This window comes from Papaver somniferum, chromosome 8 (genome assembly GCF_003573695.1).
Source record: "Papaver somniferum cultivar HN1 chromosome 8, ASM357369v1, whole genome shotgun sequence".
NCBI lineage: Eukaryota > Viridiplantae > Streptophyta > Magnoliopsida > Ranunculales > Papaveraceae > Papaver > Papaver somniferum.
The window spans coordinates 96,708,927-96,723,087 of NC_039365.1; the positions used below are offsets into that span (position 1 = coordinate 96,708,927).

The 14,161-nt window shown below is 37.7% G+C and overlaps 2 protein-coding genes across 2 annotated transcripts; both read left to right on the top strand.

Annotated features, from left to right (window-relative positions):
- The first annotated feature begins 3,969 nt into the window (after positions 1-3,969).
- Positions 3,970-6,894, top strand: LOC113302188 (probable serine/threonine-protein kinase PBL7). The gene is made up of 6 exons (XM_026551041.1): positions 3,970-4,403; positions 4,498-4,727; positions 4,835-4,970; positions 5,548-5,806; positions 5,964-6,096; positions 6,272-6,894. The coding sequence occupies exons 1-6, from the start codon at positions 4,253-4,255 to the stop codon at positions 6,557-6,559; spliced, it is 1,197 nt and encodes a 398-aa protein (XP_026406826.1). The 5' UTR covers positions 3,970-4,252; the 3' UTR covers positions 6,560-6,894.
- Positions 6,895-7,570: 676 nt separating this feature from the next.
- Positions 7,571-12,917, top strand: LOC113302189 (shaggy-related protein kinase eta-like). The gene is made up of 11 exons (XM_026551042.1): positions 7,571-7,781; positions 8,590-8,682; positions 9,765-9,824; positions 9,928-10,200; positions 10,286-10,360; positions 10,450-10,506; positions 11,325-11,465; positions 11,563-11,613; positions 11,703-11,798; positions 12,262-12,345; positions 12,543-12,917. The coding sequence occupies exons 1-11, from the start codon at positions 7,638-7,640 to the stop codon at positions 12,654-12,656; spliced, it is 1,188 nt and encodes a 395-aa protein (XP_026406827.1). The 5' UTR covers positions 7,571-7,637; the 3' UTR covers positions 12,657-12,917.
- Positions 12,918-14,161: the final 1,244 nt, after the last annotated feature.

A 14,161-nucleotide genomic window follows, 5' to 3' on the forward strand; every position in this document is an offset into this window, starting at 1 on the left:
AGCCGGGAGGAATTACACAAGGAAGCCGCGAAGAATGTTGTGCACAAGACCAAAAGGCTAGAAGTGGGCTTGAAGAGGAAGAAATTGTTCTTAAAGAAGAAATGGGCTCAGAATTATCCCAAGCCCAACTTATCTCCCAAACCAAAACCCAAATCCATAACCCATTTCTCATGTAGCCGTCAGATTGGATCCATATCATCATCCAACGGTCGCCTCCTCTTCGTGCATCAAAGTCTGAATTTCCTGACCAACACTACAACACCTAACTTCATCTCACGCCGTTAGTTTCGTTGTATCTCTTCATCCGACGGTCGCTGAAGGCTATGTTCCATCTTATCGTTGGATGCATTTCAGATGTATCGATCAAACGCCTATCACTCGCCTAACATCGAAATCTGATGAGCCCGCCTCACACCCGAGCAACCTAACCCTATACCCATCGCCAAACACTCCCCTCCTTCTTTCCATCGACTTCTTTCTCCCTCACCCTCTGCAACCACCATAATCTGCAACCACCATCACCACCACCTTCTCCCCTGTCATCTCCACCAAACGCCGCCAACAACTCTCTCCACCAAACCGTATCTACCCACATCACCCCCATACCCTACATACATCTCTAGCCACCTATTTTACCCATTTCCCCTCTAATTTTCCCCTGAAACCCTAGGTGGGAAATTAGTAAAATAGGTGAGGCTATAAGACTGAATTGGAGCAGGAGAAGGACTGAGAGAAGGCAAAGAAGGATGGGTCGACGTCAATTTGAAGATTAGGTGAGTTAATTTCACTGTTTGAATTTGGGTATTTTTCTATAAACCCTAATTGTATAATTTAGGGATTTGGGTATAAATAGACTGTGGTGTTGTTGTAAAAGTTATGCCTGGATTAGCCAGTGTGTCCAGAACCAAGTTCTGTTAATGATCATTTTTGTGTTGTTAATGTTGTGTTCATGTTTAGTGTAATATCCTGTTGTGTTCTGTGTGTGATGTTTGTTCCTGTGATGTTTTGTATCCATCTGTCATGTTATGTTTGTGTTAATTAGCATGTTTGTAATGTCTCTTCACATGATCATGTATTTTCCCTGTTTAAACCTCAGAGAAGACCTTTGAACCATGATGGTTAGCTATTAGGATGGTTTTTGTTGAACTCAAAATAGCTTAGGCTAGTTAGATTCCTAAAAGCCCAACTGATTTGTGATTAGTGGTGCTGTAAGAAGACCACTAATGCTAGGGGTCAGTGGTGGCTCTAAGGAGTTAATCAGCTACATTAGTTAGTAAGCCACTGCCTAGTTAGTCTGTGATTGGTTGTGCCTTAAACAGACAGCCAATACTAGGGGTTAGCTAAGGCTGTAAGGTTAGTTAACTAGACATATGACAAAAACTTAACCTAGATGAACTAGCTAGGTGAAGGGAATTCTCATCCATCTCCTTACACTTCCCATCCACGATTTCTTTTCCATGTTCTGTTTTGGTTAAGTTGTTCTTAGTTTCTTTCATTCTTTACTTCACTGCCTTTGGCTCATTGCCATTGTAACTGTCACTATCTCACTGCCACTTAGTTACTTGTTTAGATAACTTTAGTCTAGGAAACTTCAATACACCCCAAGTCTCTGTGGAATGATCCCTTGCTTACTTTCTATACTAAAACTTGGCCTTGTATACTTGCAAGAGTTTTTGTGTGTTTTCTAACCACACCATGATGCGAAATTCTTCGTCTTCAGCTTGCTTGGCTATTTTTGCAGCATGTTCAGCTTGTTTTGCTGCAAACTCTGCTGCTCTTTGTTCCATCTTGAATCTTGATTGTGCTTGGTAATGAGTATTGAAATTTTGTTGTTCTTTAATAATTATTCCCATCAATTCCTCTTGGTGACTGGATTTCTCTCTCCCTGTTTTCTTCAATCTTTTTGCTGCTTTTTTCCCCATCTTACGAAGATATGTGTTCTCTATGTCTCCCCCATCTGTGTCGTTACCGGTCTCTCCTTGAGTTGTTGTTTGCGGTCCTTCATCATCTTCCTCGTTATTCTCATAAGTGTCCAAATCATGCGTCGTATCGAATACAAAAGTCGATCGTCGATTATATTTTATATTTTCTAACACAACTTGGTAGCACTCTTCGTGCTTAAATTTTTTCCCATCGTTGCATTCCTTAAACCTCTTGTTAACTTCTTCAAGCTGTTAATGTTTTTAAAAACACTTAAGTACATGTGCGCTTATTAAATATCAGAAAACAATGGTTGGAAAAATCAAGAATGCTTACCTTCTTTTCAGGACCCCATCCAGTATGATATTCACCTTCAACTTCTGCCTCTTTTGCCGAAAATAACGCCACATCTTTACTTATTCCTTGATATCGTTTTTGCCAAGAACTCCAAGACCGCTCTGGATTATTAGGTAAATGAAGTTCAATATCATCCTTGATACGAGTCCACAACGTCGCCTCTGATTGATCAGCTCCAACACTAGAATCTTGAGATATAGATAAATGAATTTTACACGTTGTTACATCTTCGATTGTCGTAAAATTTGGACCTCGTGCTACTCTTGGTGCCATTGTAAGCGAATCCGTGAAAATTTTCCAACTGATTTGAAAGCAGAAACAATATTTCTTCTTATTGGTTTGGATAGTTTGAAGTATTGAACCCTGAAAATGTCACAGGATCTCATGTGTATATATAGGTGTATATATGGGAAAAAACCGTCTTCCTAACTTTCCAACGTTCCAAATTATCCAACGTTCCATTTTCTTCAACGTTCCATTTTCTTCAACGGTCGAATTACCAACGGTATAAGAAAATTTCAAAATCAATTTTGTCTAAGTATTTTTTTTTTTTTAAACTCAAGCTTGGGGCGTTAACTATATAAACGCCTGGCGTGGGGCGTTAACTATATCAACGCCGGGATGGGGCGTTAATTATATCACCGCTCGTTGTGGGGCGTTAATTATATCACCGCCTGGCTTGAGGCGTTAACTATATCAACGCCTGGTTGGGACGTACACTTTATCAACGCCTGGCGTGGGGCGTTAAGAATATCAACGCCTGGGTGGGGCGTTTGTATAATCTTCGTCTGAATGGGGCGTTCATTTTATTAACGCCTGACGTGGGGCGTAAACTTTATCAACGTCTCAACGGGCGAACATTTTATCAACGCCTGAACCGGGCGTAACTTATATAAACGCCTCTTTATGGGGCGGTGACTTTACGTACGTTTCACAACAGGCGTAGATTATATATACGCCCGATGCCAAACGTTGATTATACCTCCGCTCCACTATATATAGTTTTGGTCTTGGACCTCTTGGTCCCAGACCAAATATGGTCTGGAATTTGGTTTTGGTCCAGATTTTAGTCTTTACTCCGTCCCGTTGCGTCTCCTCCCTGGATCATAATTATAGGTTTACTCGTCCATTGCAGTTGCTCTAAAACCCTACGTGGGCAGGCACTCATGCAACGGTTCGCCCTTCACGTGGAGGAGGCGTGTTGAGGATTAGTCCCACATTACTAACCTTCCTAGATTAGATCCTCCTTATATCCATTGGTTTTGAGTTGGAAGCCCAAATGCTACTAATCTTTACCAACAGAAAATGGTCATTTTAAGCGAATTTCATAAGACTTCAACTCCTCGTTACCCGACCCTTCACACTTTTTGGTGTGAACTGTTTACTGTTGTCAAAGAAGACAAGTTTTTGTAATCTTGTTGACCTTCTTTCACAAAAGATGGACTTTGTGGCTCTCCTCGGGTTCCCATTACATCAAAAGACCATCATAGCGAGTCCTTTTTAGAGTCAGAGACTGAGAAGCACATAGTAAGTGAGTTAAAATAGTGGGACCGTGATTTAAAACAGTTCCTATTTGCAGTCTGCCTACAGAATCTCCCTAATCCTAATCCAAAAATCCGACACCATTTCCTGCATGATATCCATTTTTATTGAACCCTCTTTTTATTTATCTTGGTCACGGAGAACTCCACTCTTTTGTCTTTTCATCTATCTTTTGAAACCTCCATTCGTCTGTGTCCAGTCAATTTATACGAAAACGTGTAGACCAACTCCCTATACACTATTTTAGTATTTATTTCCATAAAGTACAGTGAGAGAGAGCTTGTATGTTTGTTCAGTCCAGTGAGTGCACTCTCTTCAAAAATGTTGAGAATATTTGACACTGTGTAGTAACAGTAGTTTAAAGTTCAAACAGCAGAAATCTAGGGTTAGGGTTTTTTTCTGGGTCTCTTCAATCTTCATCATCAACCAAGAAATGGAAGATGTTGATGAGAGAAGAAAAGAAGCTATCGTTTTAGTGGTTATAGTTGTGTTAGCTTGTTTAGCTTTGGTTTCATTACTTGTTGCTTTTAGTTATTATTGCTACATTACAAACAAACTCTCTAAGCGTTTAAAGAACTCTAAAAGTAAGTTACTTTTAAACTTCCTTTAACTCCTCCATTTTCTTTAAATTGTTTTTATAATTTTATGGATTTGTTTGTTGAAATGTTGTGTGATCAGAGAGTGATAACAGTGGAATTTCAAAGATACAAGTGACAACTGAAAGAGGAATTCATGTGTTTAGTTTCAAACAACTTCATTCAGCTACTGGTGGTTTTGGTAAATCTTATGTAGTTGGCCATGGTGGATTTGGGTCTGTTTATAGAGGGGTTTTACCTGATGGGAGAAAAATTGCTGTCAAATTAATGGATAGAGCTGGAAAACAAGGAGAAGATGAGTTCCAAATGGAGGTTAATTTTTCATTTGTAACCCTCTTTTGTTTCAATTTCATTATATTATTATAATTTCAGTGCGGGGACTGATTACTGATTAGATTTGGTTTATTTGTATGATATAGGTGGAATTGCTTACTCGGCTTCGTTCTACATATTTGCTTGCTTTGTTGGGTTACTGTTCTGATCATGATTGCAAATTATTAGTTTATGAGTTTATGGCAAATGGTGGTCTACAAGAACATCTTTATCCACCCAGAGGTTAGGCTTATTCGATTATTATATTTTGCTTTTCATGTCTTCTTTCATAATTATTGTCTTTCTTCTTTTTGAATGTCTTTCTAGTTCTTTACATTATTGATCACAAAATTTGTATTGATTACTAAAAGTGTTGTAATCAGAACTTGACCCACTACACTCATCAAAAACTTGACCCACTACACTCATCAAAAACTGTACGAATAATCAAAAACTGTGAGAAATTGTACTGTTGTTTGTGAAATTCCTAACCGTTATATACTTAAAAGCATGAAATGAGCTGTCTTTAAGACATATACACATGCCGGATATGCTGCTAGTGCTGTGCTCCTGCTATCATGTATATTTTTTAAAATGTTATAGTGCATAACTATTCAGGCCAACATTTTTTTTTTTGAGCACTTATATTCCGATGCACATGTTTCATGTTTGGCATGATTCTTTCATAAACATTACGCTAGTGTGTTACACAAATTCTAGCTTCACAGCATCTAACTCGTTCTTATTCCCCTCTCTGGAAGTATAATAAGCTGCCAAATACAGTATATAGTGAGTTTACTGGTCTTTATTAGAGGTGCAGGTTCTAAGGGCGGTGCATCTAAGTTGGACTGGGAGATCCGATTGAGAATAGCCCTGGAAGCTGCAAAAGGTCTGGAATATCTACATGAACATGTCAGCCCCCCTGTCATTCACAGAGATTTTAAAAGCAGTAACATTCTTTTGGATCGGAATTTCCATGCTAAGGTTTCTGATTTTGGCTTGGCAAAGATTGGATCAGACCAGGCTGGAGGTCATGTTTCCACGAGAGTGTTAGGCACACAGGGATATGTCGCCCCCGAGTAAGAAACAACAGCCTATTATATGATTTTATATCTTACAGCATTACCTCTCTTCATTATTGTTTGAGCGTTTGTATCCTTCGCTGCTCAGTTGAACAAAGATTCTCCGTGAACAAATTTTCTCTACTTAATAGAACGAAGTCCTGCATATGTGCAGGTATGCGTTGACAGGTCATCTGACAACCAAATCAGATGTTTACAGTTACGGTGTTGTTCTTTTGGAGTTGCTTACAGGGAGGACTCCGGTTGACTCGCAAAGACCTTCCGGGGAAGGTGTGCTTGTATCTTGGGTATGTTCTTTTTATATCTTGCCTTAGGATAACTGAACTGCATTTTTGAAAAAAGATGTCAAACCTGTCCTTAAATTTGTAACGAAATCGAATTTCTTCATTTATGGAGTCCCTATGTTCTCCCCAAATGGTTGTTTCAATCACTAACGCTCTTTCTCTTTGAATGTGCCAAAAGGCTTTGCCGAGACTAACAGATAGAGAAAAGGTTGCCGAGATCATGGATCCATCACTGGAAGGTCAGTACTCGTTGAAGGAGGTTGTTCAAGTAGCTGCAATTGCAGCAATGTGTGTGCAGTCAGAGTCAGATTACAGACCGTTAATGGCTGATGTTGTGCAGTCACTGGTTCCTCTGCTGAAGCGTCACAGACCCTCTTCAACAGGAGGCTCGAGCGTGCACTCCACTAAATCTCCATTATCTCCCATATGTCATGACAACGATATATCTCCCCGTGGCTTACCATAGTCTAACTGTCGGAAGTTGGAACATCCGCTTTTTAGTTTTCTAGAGACGTTGTACACCGAGTTGTCTTTCTGAGATTTAGTTTAGAAAACTGTGCTAGACATTGCCCCTAGTCCCTAGAAGAGGTGCATGCATGGTCTCTTCATGTGATTGATCCATATGAGAATTGAGAACCCTGAAAAGTTATAACATCTGAGAATCTAGTTCTGTTCTTGTAAATGTAACTTTTTTTGAATCTGAGAAATGATCAGAAATCTTTCTTAGATTTGGAAAATTATGGGGATATATGCATTAACCAAAAGATATCTGGTGACAATAAATGAGTGGAATTGTGTATCATGGCTCCTTTTTACCCAAATTTTGGTCTTGTTTTCTTTCATACCTTGTGTGGTCCATTCCCTCCTGTCAGTCAGTCTGGCTCAAGCTGAATAAGGAAACACTATGGGTGGTGAGTCAAGTCAATCTTCCTCATCAAGATAGAAACAAATCCTCAGTGGTTGGTAGTGGAGTCAGTCTTATTCAGCTGGAAATATATACCCTCATAATGGACCGACTGATGCTACTTGTTGCTCTTGCCTAAACTCGTCATCCGTTCTGAGCTAACTCGAATGGCTGTAACGAAATCTAGTCCGGACACCGGAGAGTCCAAGCCTGGATTCCGTACTTTGTATCTGAAACAAAGGAAACCACAACGAAAATCTAGGGTACCCCACAAGGGATACAAACAGTTAGAAGTCCACTTCCAAACCTAAACACCCAAAAATACCCCCGTAAAAATAAATAAATCACGAACAACCACTTGAACTAGAAAAATACGTAAGAGAAAGAACTGTCGTCAACCATGTGATTCAAAGCTGCTATTTTGTCGTGTAGCTGGACCATGGAAGGTCAATTCTGTCATTAAAATCAACACCACTTTGAAACCGAAGGTTATACTGGTAATAGGAAAGAAAATGGAGGAGAATTGATGTAATTATGTGGGCATTAAATTATTAATAATTGACACACTCTTTGTCGAGAGAAAAGAAAAAGTAGAGTAGTAGTAGTAGTAATAGAAAGAAGAATAGAGAGCTGTATTCACATGGCTTTGTTGCAGTTGGGTCCTCCTTCTACTTCTACAAATAATAATAATAGTTTTAATCTAAAACCAGATAATCATGAACAACAACAACAACAACAACTTGTGAAAATTATTCCAACTACAGAAATGGGGGATCATGATAAGGTATTTTTGTTCTTCATTTCATACATTTCTTTGATTTTTCTTATTACTTCTTTTTTTTTCTTCTTCTTCTGTTAGTTATGTGTTTCTTTTCATTTTGGTTTATACTTTTATTGAATCTGTAATGCATTTTTGTTTTAATCTATTTATAGAGTGATATTAGTGGATCTATGAATTTATTCTCATTTTCCATTTTTGGTTTTGTTTTTTGAATGTACTGCATTTGGGTTGTTTCTTTTTCTAGGTTGAAGATCTAAGCTAGATTGGTTTAGTTTAAGCTATGATTTTCCTGTTTAGTGGTTTGGTATAGACTATGCTCATTTTATGATCTCATTGTTACTTCTTATTTACTGGGTGATTTTCTAAGGAATTTGTTTGATGTTAGGGTTTGTTTGACTGTGAGCTTTGTTTTAACTCTATTCCTACTTTTCTTAGGTTTTGTTAGTGAGTGAATCTTGAATCTTCCTTTCTTCTTCAGATTTTATGAACAATTTTATTTTATTTTTGGCTATTTTAGACATTTATTGTTTTCTTGTTTCGAATTCTATTAGGTTGCTTGTCAGAGAAATTTCTTTTTTGATCTACGTATTTTAAAGTATATTTTCTTTCCTGTAAGAGTTACATCTTGTTAGAGTAGAGAATCTCCAATTTACTAGGTATAATTTTTAGTCACATCTTTTCACTCTTTGTGGTAGGGAGTTTTGTATATAGCGTTTACATGTATTATGGTTCCTCATCTTCTAGTGCTTGTAGGTTTTATGCTTACTTGTTGTTACCATTTGCCTAATTTATTTTTTGATGTTTGGTGTAGGAAATTTCTGCTGCTGTAATTGAGGGAAATGATCCAGTCACTGGTCATATTATTTCAACCACCATTGGAGGCAAGAATGGTGAACCAAAGCAGGTAAAAGCTAGATCTTAAAAGTTCAACCTTGCTGTTCCATCCGATTATATTGTTCTGTTAGTCGATATCATCGCAGTTGGGTACCTTAGGAGTATGCTTATCTACGAGGCATGGGGAACCTAATATGGAAAAGGGCTTTGTAATCTTTGGTTTTCAAGAAAAAATATGTATAGATATTATCAGGAAACACAATAAATGCTTTATATTGCTTTTAGAGTTTTAGGTAAAATCTTAGTACAATTTTAGTTACACCATGTGATGTATATACCCTTTCAAACTATGTGAGATTCTACTATAGAGTGACGTAGAAAACTCTTTAAGCATAGAAGTGAGCCTAAGTGGAATTGTTATTCAGACGAGAGCCGTATGGGTGTGGCTGTGTAACATTCATGTTTTCTTGTTTTTTTTAACTTCTTTGTATCATGAAAACTATCTACTATTCTACCTTGAATGGCCGACTATAGGCACTACTCGAGTGATGGCGCCGATTAAGTTCTGAATAGTGGCTATCGCTATTTGGTATAGCTAGTGGTTTTCTAAGAGAGAATTTTGAGAACTTGGCCACTGGTATAGTTAATTTAAAAATAGTTTTCCAGTAATTGACTGCTATGACCCACTTGGAAAGATGAAAAGCGAACGTGACATTGGATTTATGGGGATGCAAACTAACGGGGTTATAATTAGAGCCTTAAGGAGATGATAATTTGTATTGGAGGATGAAAACAGGAGATTAGTCACTGTTATGGAATCAGTTGAGATCACTACCTTTTCTAATTGTATTCAGATGTCTGAAATAGAAAGGGAATTCAGTAATAGTTAGTAATTGCTTAATTGGGTATGTTACTATTGACGTGGCATGGAAATGGAGAGGGTGACCATCATTCTTTCTGAATACAAGGTTTTGTTTTTTTTAAGTTTCTTGATGGAAAAAATTTTATGCAGCGTAGCTGTTTTTCTTGGTCCATTATGCTGCCAGATCATCGATTTTTATTCCTGTAGACGAGACTTTATTTTGCTCTAGGTTTTTAAAGTAAACAATTTAAACAGTTGATGTATTTTTCTTATTGTTCACCATCTTGCAGACCATCAGTTACATGGCCGAACGTGTTGTGGGGACTGGATCATTCGGAATTGTTTTTCAGGTATATATATAGTAACTTATGCTTAACAATGCATGTGTACATTTTAATGAGACACATGGCGAATCTCTAAATTGTCCTTAACCTTATTTTATGGAAACCTCAGGCGAAATGCTTGGAAACTGGAGAGCCTGTGGCTATTAAGAAGGTCTTGCAGGACAGGAGGTATAAAAATCGTGAGCTGCAGTTGATGCGCTCGATGGACCACCCAAATGTGGTTTCTTTGAAGCACTGTTTCTTTTCCACCACTAGTAGAAATGAGCTTTTTCTCAACTTGGTCATGGAATATGTCCCTGAAACTGTTTATCGAGTACTAAAGCACTACAGCAATGTGAACCAGAGGATGCCACTCATCTACGTGAAACTTTATATGTACCAGGTATATTGATTATCATTTTCTCCTGGATTTCCTCGATCTTCGATTTTCTCATAGTTTTTTAGCTAAGTACCTTTTTTCTCTCCAGATTTTTATGGGGTTATCTTATATTCACACTGTTCCTGGAGTTTGTCATAGGGATGTGAAGCCTCAAAACATTTTGGTATGGGTTCTTTCTCTGAGTTTCATATTCGATCAGGATTAAAGGCAGTAATGATATCCTATTGACACGAAGTGAGCAAATTTTTGTAGGTTGATCCGCTTACCCATCAGGTGAAGCTTTGCGACTTCGGAAGTGCAAAAATTCTGGTATGGCATCCGTCTTGATAGTGCTTTTACGGCCAGATCTGGTGTGCATTATTATTTATTACCTTTGCCTTTGATGCCGAGAGCCTTTGACATGACTTTTTCCTTTTTTTTCTTTTACAATTTACCTTTACTGAACATACCTTTATGGTCGGGATCTTTGCGTGAACAAAATGATGAACTTATGAAAGCTTTCCTTGAGTTGGTTTTAGTTTAGGAGTAGGATAACTCAAAACTATATTGAGTGTGTCTAATACAAGAAGTCTGGTCATGACCATGGAAGACCAGTATAGCTGTAAATCTAAAGTAAAATCATTTCCAAGCTCAGAAACATGTTTGTTACAATGATATGAACATATTGTTGCTCTGGTTTGCTAAGAAAAGTATACTGGCAGCTCATTTCTGGTTGGAGGTAAAGAGACTTAATGGTAACAGTAACTGGTACATGCTGGGAGAGTAATTAGGTTTTTGGAGAGAAATTGCTCCCTAGTTGGTCGTAAACCAAGTCCCTAAATCTTTCTACTTTCTAGGGACCCTTTCACTCCCTGTAACTGGGCAATTGGAATTACGTTCATTTTTTGAAGTTTAAACCTCTTTGCTGTATGTAGCTGGCTGCTGGACAGTGGACACTTATGTCATAGCTACACATTCAGCATGGTTACTTTTAATTCAGGACTTTAGAGTTCGTTCTCATAATTTTCAAGCACTATATGCACTATAGTCTGTCTTGCTTCAAACATTTTCTTAGTAATCTGCATATCATTAAGAGCTGTCTTATTGTTTTAGCCTGACTGTTTCTAACCAAAACAAATTATCATCAGGTCAAGGGTGAAGCAAACATATCTTACATATGCTCTCGTTACTACAGGGCCCCAGAACTCATATTTGGGGCTACAGAATACACAACATCGATAGATATCTGGTCAGGTGGTTGTGTACTTGCAGAACTTCTGCTGGGACAGGTTAGCTACTTAATTGCATTCTGGATACACATTCCAATATTATATTTTTCTCCGTTATGATTAGACTCTGACTGGTTTTAGCTTTGTAATGTTGTAGCCATTATTTCCAGGAGAAAGTGCGGTTGACCAACTTGTTGAGATTATCAAGGTTTGCTTCTTAATATGTTGAACTTACGGCTTTTAGAACTTATGTTACTTTGAAAGTCGTGAGATCACTGATCGGGCACCTTCTTACAGATTCTTGGAACTCCAACACGCGAGGAAATTCGGTGTATGAATCCGAACTATACAGATTTTAGGTTTCCTCAGATAAAAGCTCACCCTTGGCATAAGGTATGTATTGACAAATTAGTTTTGAGTTCATAAGACTCGAGTGTTCCAAGCCTGTTTATACTTGATAACATTTGCCTGTTTTGAAAGTAATTAATGATCCTTGTGAATACTGATCAACGTTTTAGAAATGTTTTTAAGATATATGATGCAAAAGCTTATTGAGTATGCTTAGCTTTCATTGGCTTTTATGTTAGTAATTGGTCGTAGGGTCCTGAACTCTGATTGATGGTTTTAAAATGGTTTGTACTATTAATTTGTGTTGGTATATGTTGTCAGCCTTCTTATTTTTCTCTTGAAAACAGATAACAAACCAAAACATTTTCTTTTAATTTTAACTTTAAACACTGTTTCCGTGCATTGGTCTGATGTCAACTGGTCGTTCCCACTAATTAGGGATAGTCATGCTATTTCCTTGTACAAATTCAAACATCTTAGATGCTGAAGATTGTTTTCTTTGCTTCAGGTTTTCCACAAACGAATGCCCCCGGAAGCAATTGATCTCGTGTCACGACTGCTTCAGTATTCTCCAAGTCTTCGCTGCACTGCGGTTAGTATGCTGTCTCTATTATGTCCGAAAGCATTTTTCCTATTTATTAGTCGGTTCTTATGGCTTCTCAGAAATGAGGTCATTTCTCAAGTTCCTGGTTACAGTGATGCAGTTACAAATTTCAAGTGATTTTTTTTAAATGCCATGTTAGTATTACTGGTTTATTGATGAGCTTGCTTTGCTTACCGGATTTGCAGTTAGAAGCATGTTCCCATCCTTTCTTTGATGAGCTTCGGCAACCCAACGCTCGCCTGCCAAATGGACGTCCTTTACCCCCTCTATCCAACTTAAAACAGGAAGTACGGACTTAGAGAGGGGCTACTGGAGGCTGTAGCCATGGATGGACTCTATGTGAAGGCTATGCCGGGTTGTAACCCAGGGTAGAAATCAGGTCCAATTTTATTTGTAGTGTTAAATGTCTAAATGTATGGGCTTGTATTTTGTTCTCAGCCCTGGTATCAAGGTAGAATTCTTTTTTCCAGCAAAGCCATACCGCATAACATAATTTCTCAACCCTTTGTATTTATAAAATTTTTAAGGTATATCTATGATTGAAACTGCACCAATCAGTATCTAAATCCCGACTAATGAAACAAATGGATGCTCTCTTCGTCCCTTTTGACGACTTCCTCCCTTAATCCTAAAACAATTTTATCTTCGTTAGCAAATGATTCTCTCCTGATTTCTTAGTCGTTTTTCCGGGAGAACTCAATTCCGTTTTTATTCATTTTCATTTGCTTTGGAATCTCCTTTGCTTCGTCCTTCTGTTTTTTCAAATTCATCCTCTCCCCATGGCAGAATCTTCCATTTCTTCAATTCCCATAATTACGAGGATTTTGTTTTTTAAGCAAACATCCAATAATATATATTTAGAATTTGTGAACTTCACCAAGTATAGTCAAGCCACAAACCAAACAAAAAATGGGCAAAAGGGTACTTTTTCCGGTTCAGATGGACGGATAAACTTTCCACCTAGGTCAAATGGACGGAAGATACTTTTAATGAAAACAGACAGAACTACCCTTTTGTAACTGTTTAGAAGATAACAATCTCCCCTTCTCATCAAAAGACACCACGATCTCCCCCTCTCTTCAAAAGAAACCACCAACATCTCCTCTTCTCATTACCAGTGACATCAACTTCCTCCATCACCATCTCCTCGCCATCAACACTACCAAAATTTATTTTCCTCCACCGTCTCCTTACCATCAACACTACCTGAAATCGTTTTCATTCATCGTCTCCTGACCATCATCACTACCAGAAGTTGGTTTCATCCGTAGTCTCCTCACCATCAGCACTAAAATTGGTTTCATCCACCGTCTGCAAACACCATCAACACTACAACATGAGAGGTTTCTACCATATTCTAAGAATTAGGGTTTCAATCGATCAGTTCAGTGTATTGGAAGAATTAGGGTTTCAATCGATCCATAAAATGTCTTCCAGAACTCGTAAGTTTTGAAACCCTAATTCTGTTTTCTTCTTATTTTCAAAATTGCATAATTAATTTGTTGAATTGGTTGTTTTATTTTCATTTCAATGGATTAATTTGTTGAATTGGTTGTTTTATTTTCATTTCAAATGTGTGGATGTAACTGGATTTTATTCAATATAATTGGTTGATTTCATTTTCCATTTTCATCGTATGTTTTAGATGAAATTGGTTTACATCTGGTTATTTGATTTTTTTCAATGTTATGAATGAAATTGGTTGAAGTGTATGTTATGGATGAATTTGGTTTGCATCTGGGTATATGAATTGTTTCAGAAGGTTTAAACTATGATGGAACTGGTTTCATCCAGTTTTAATCTA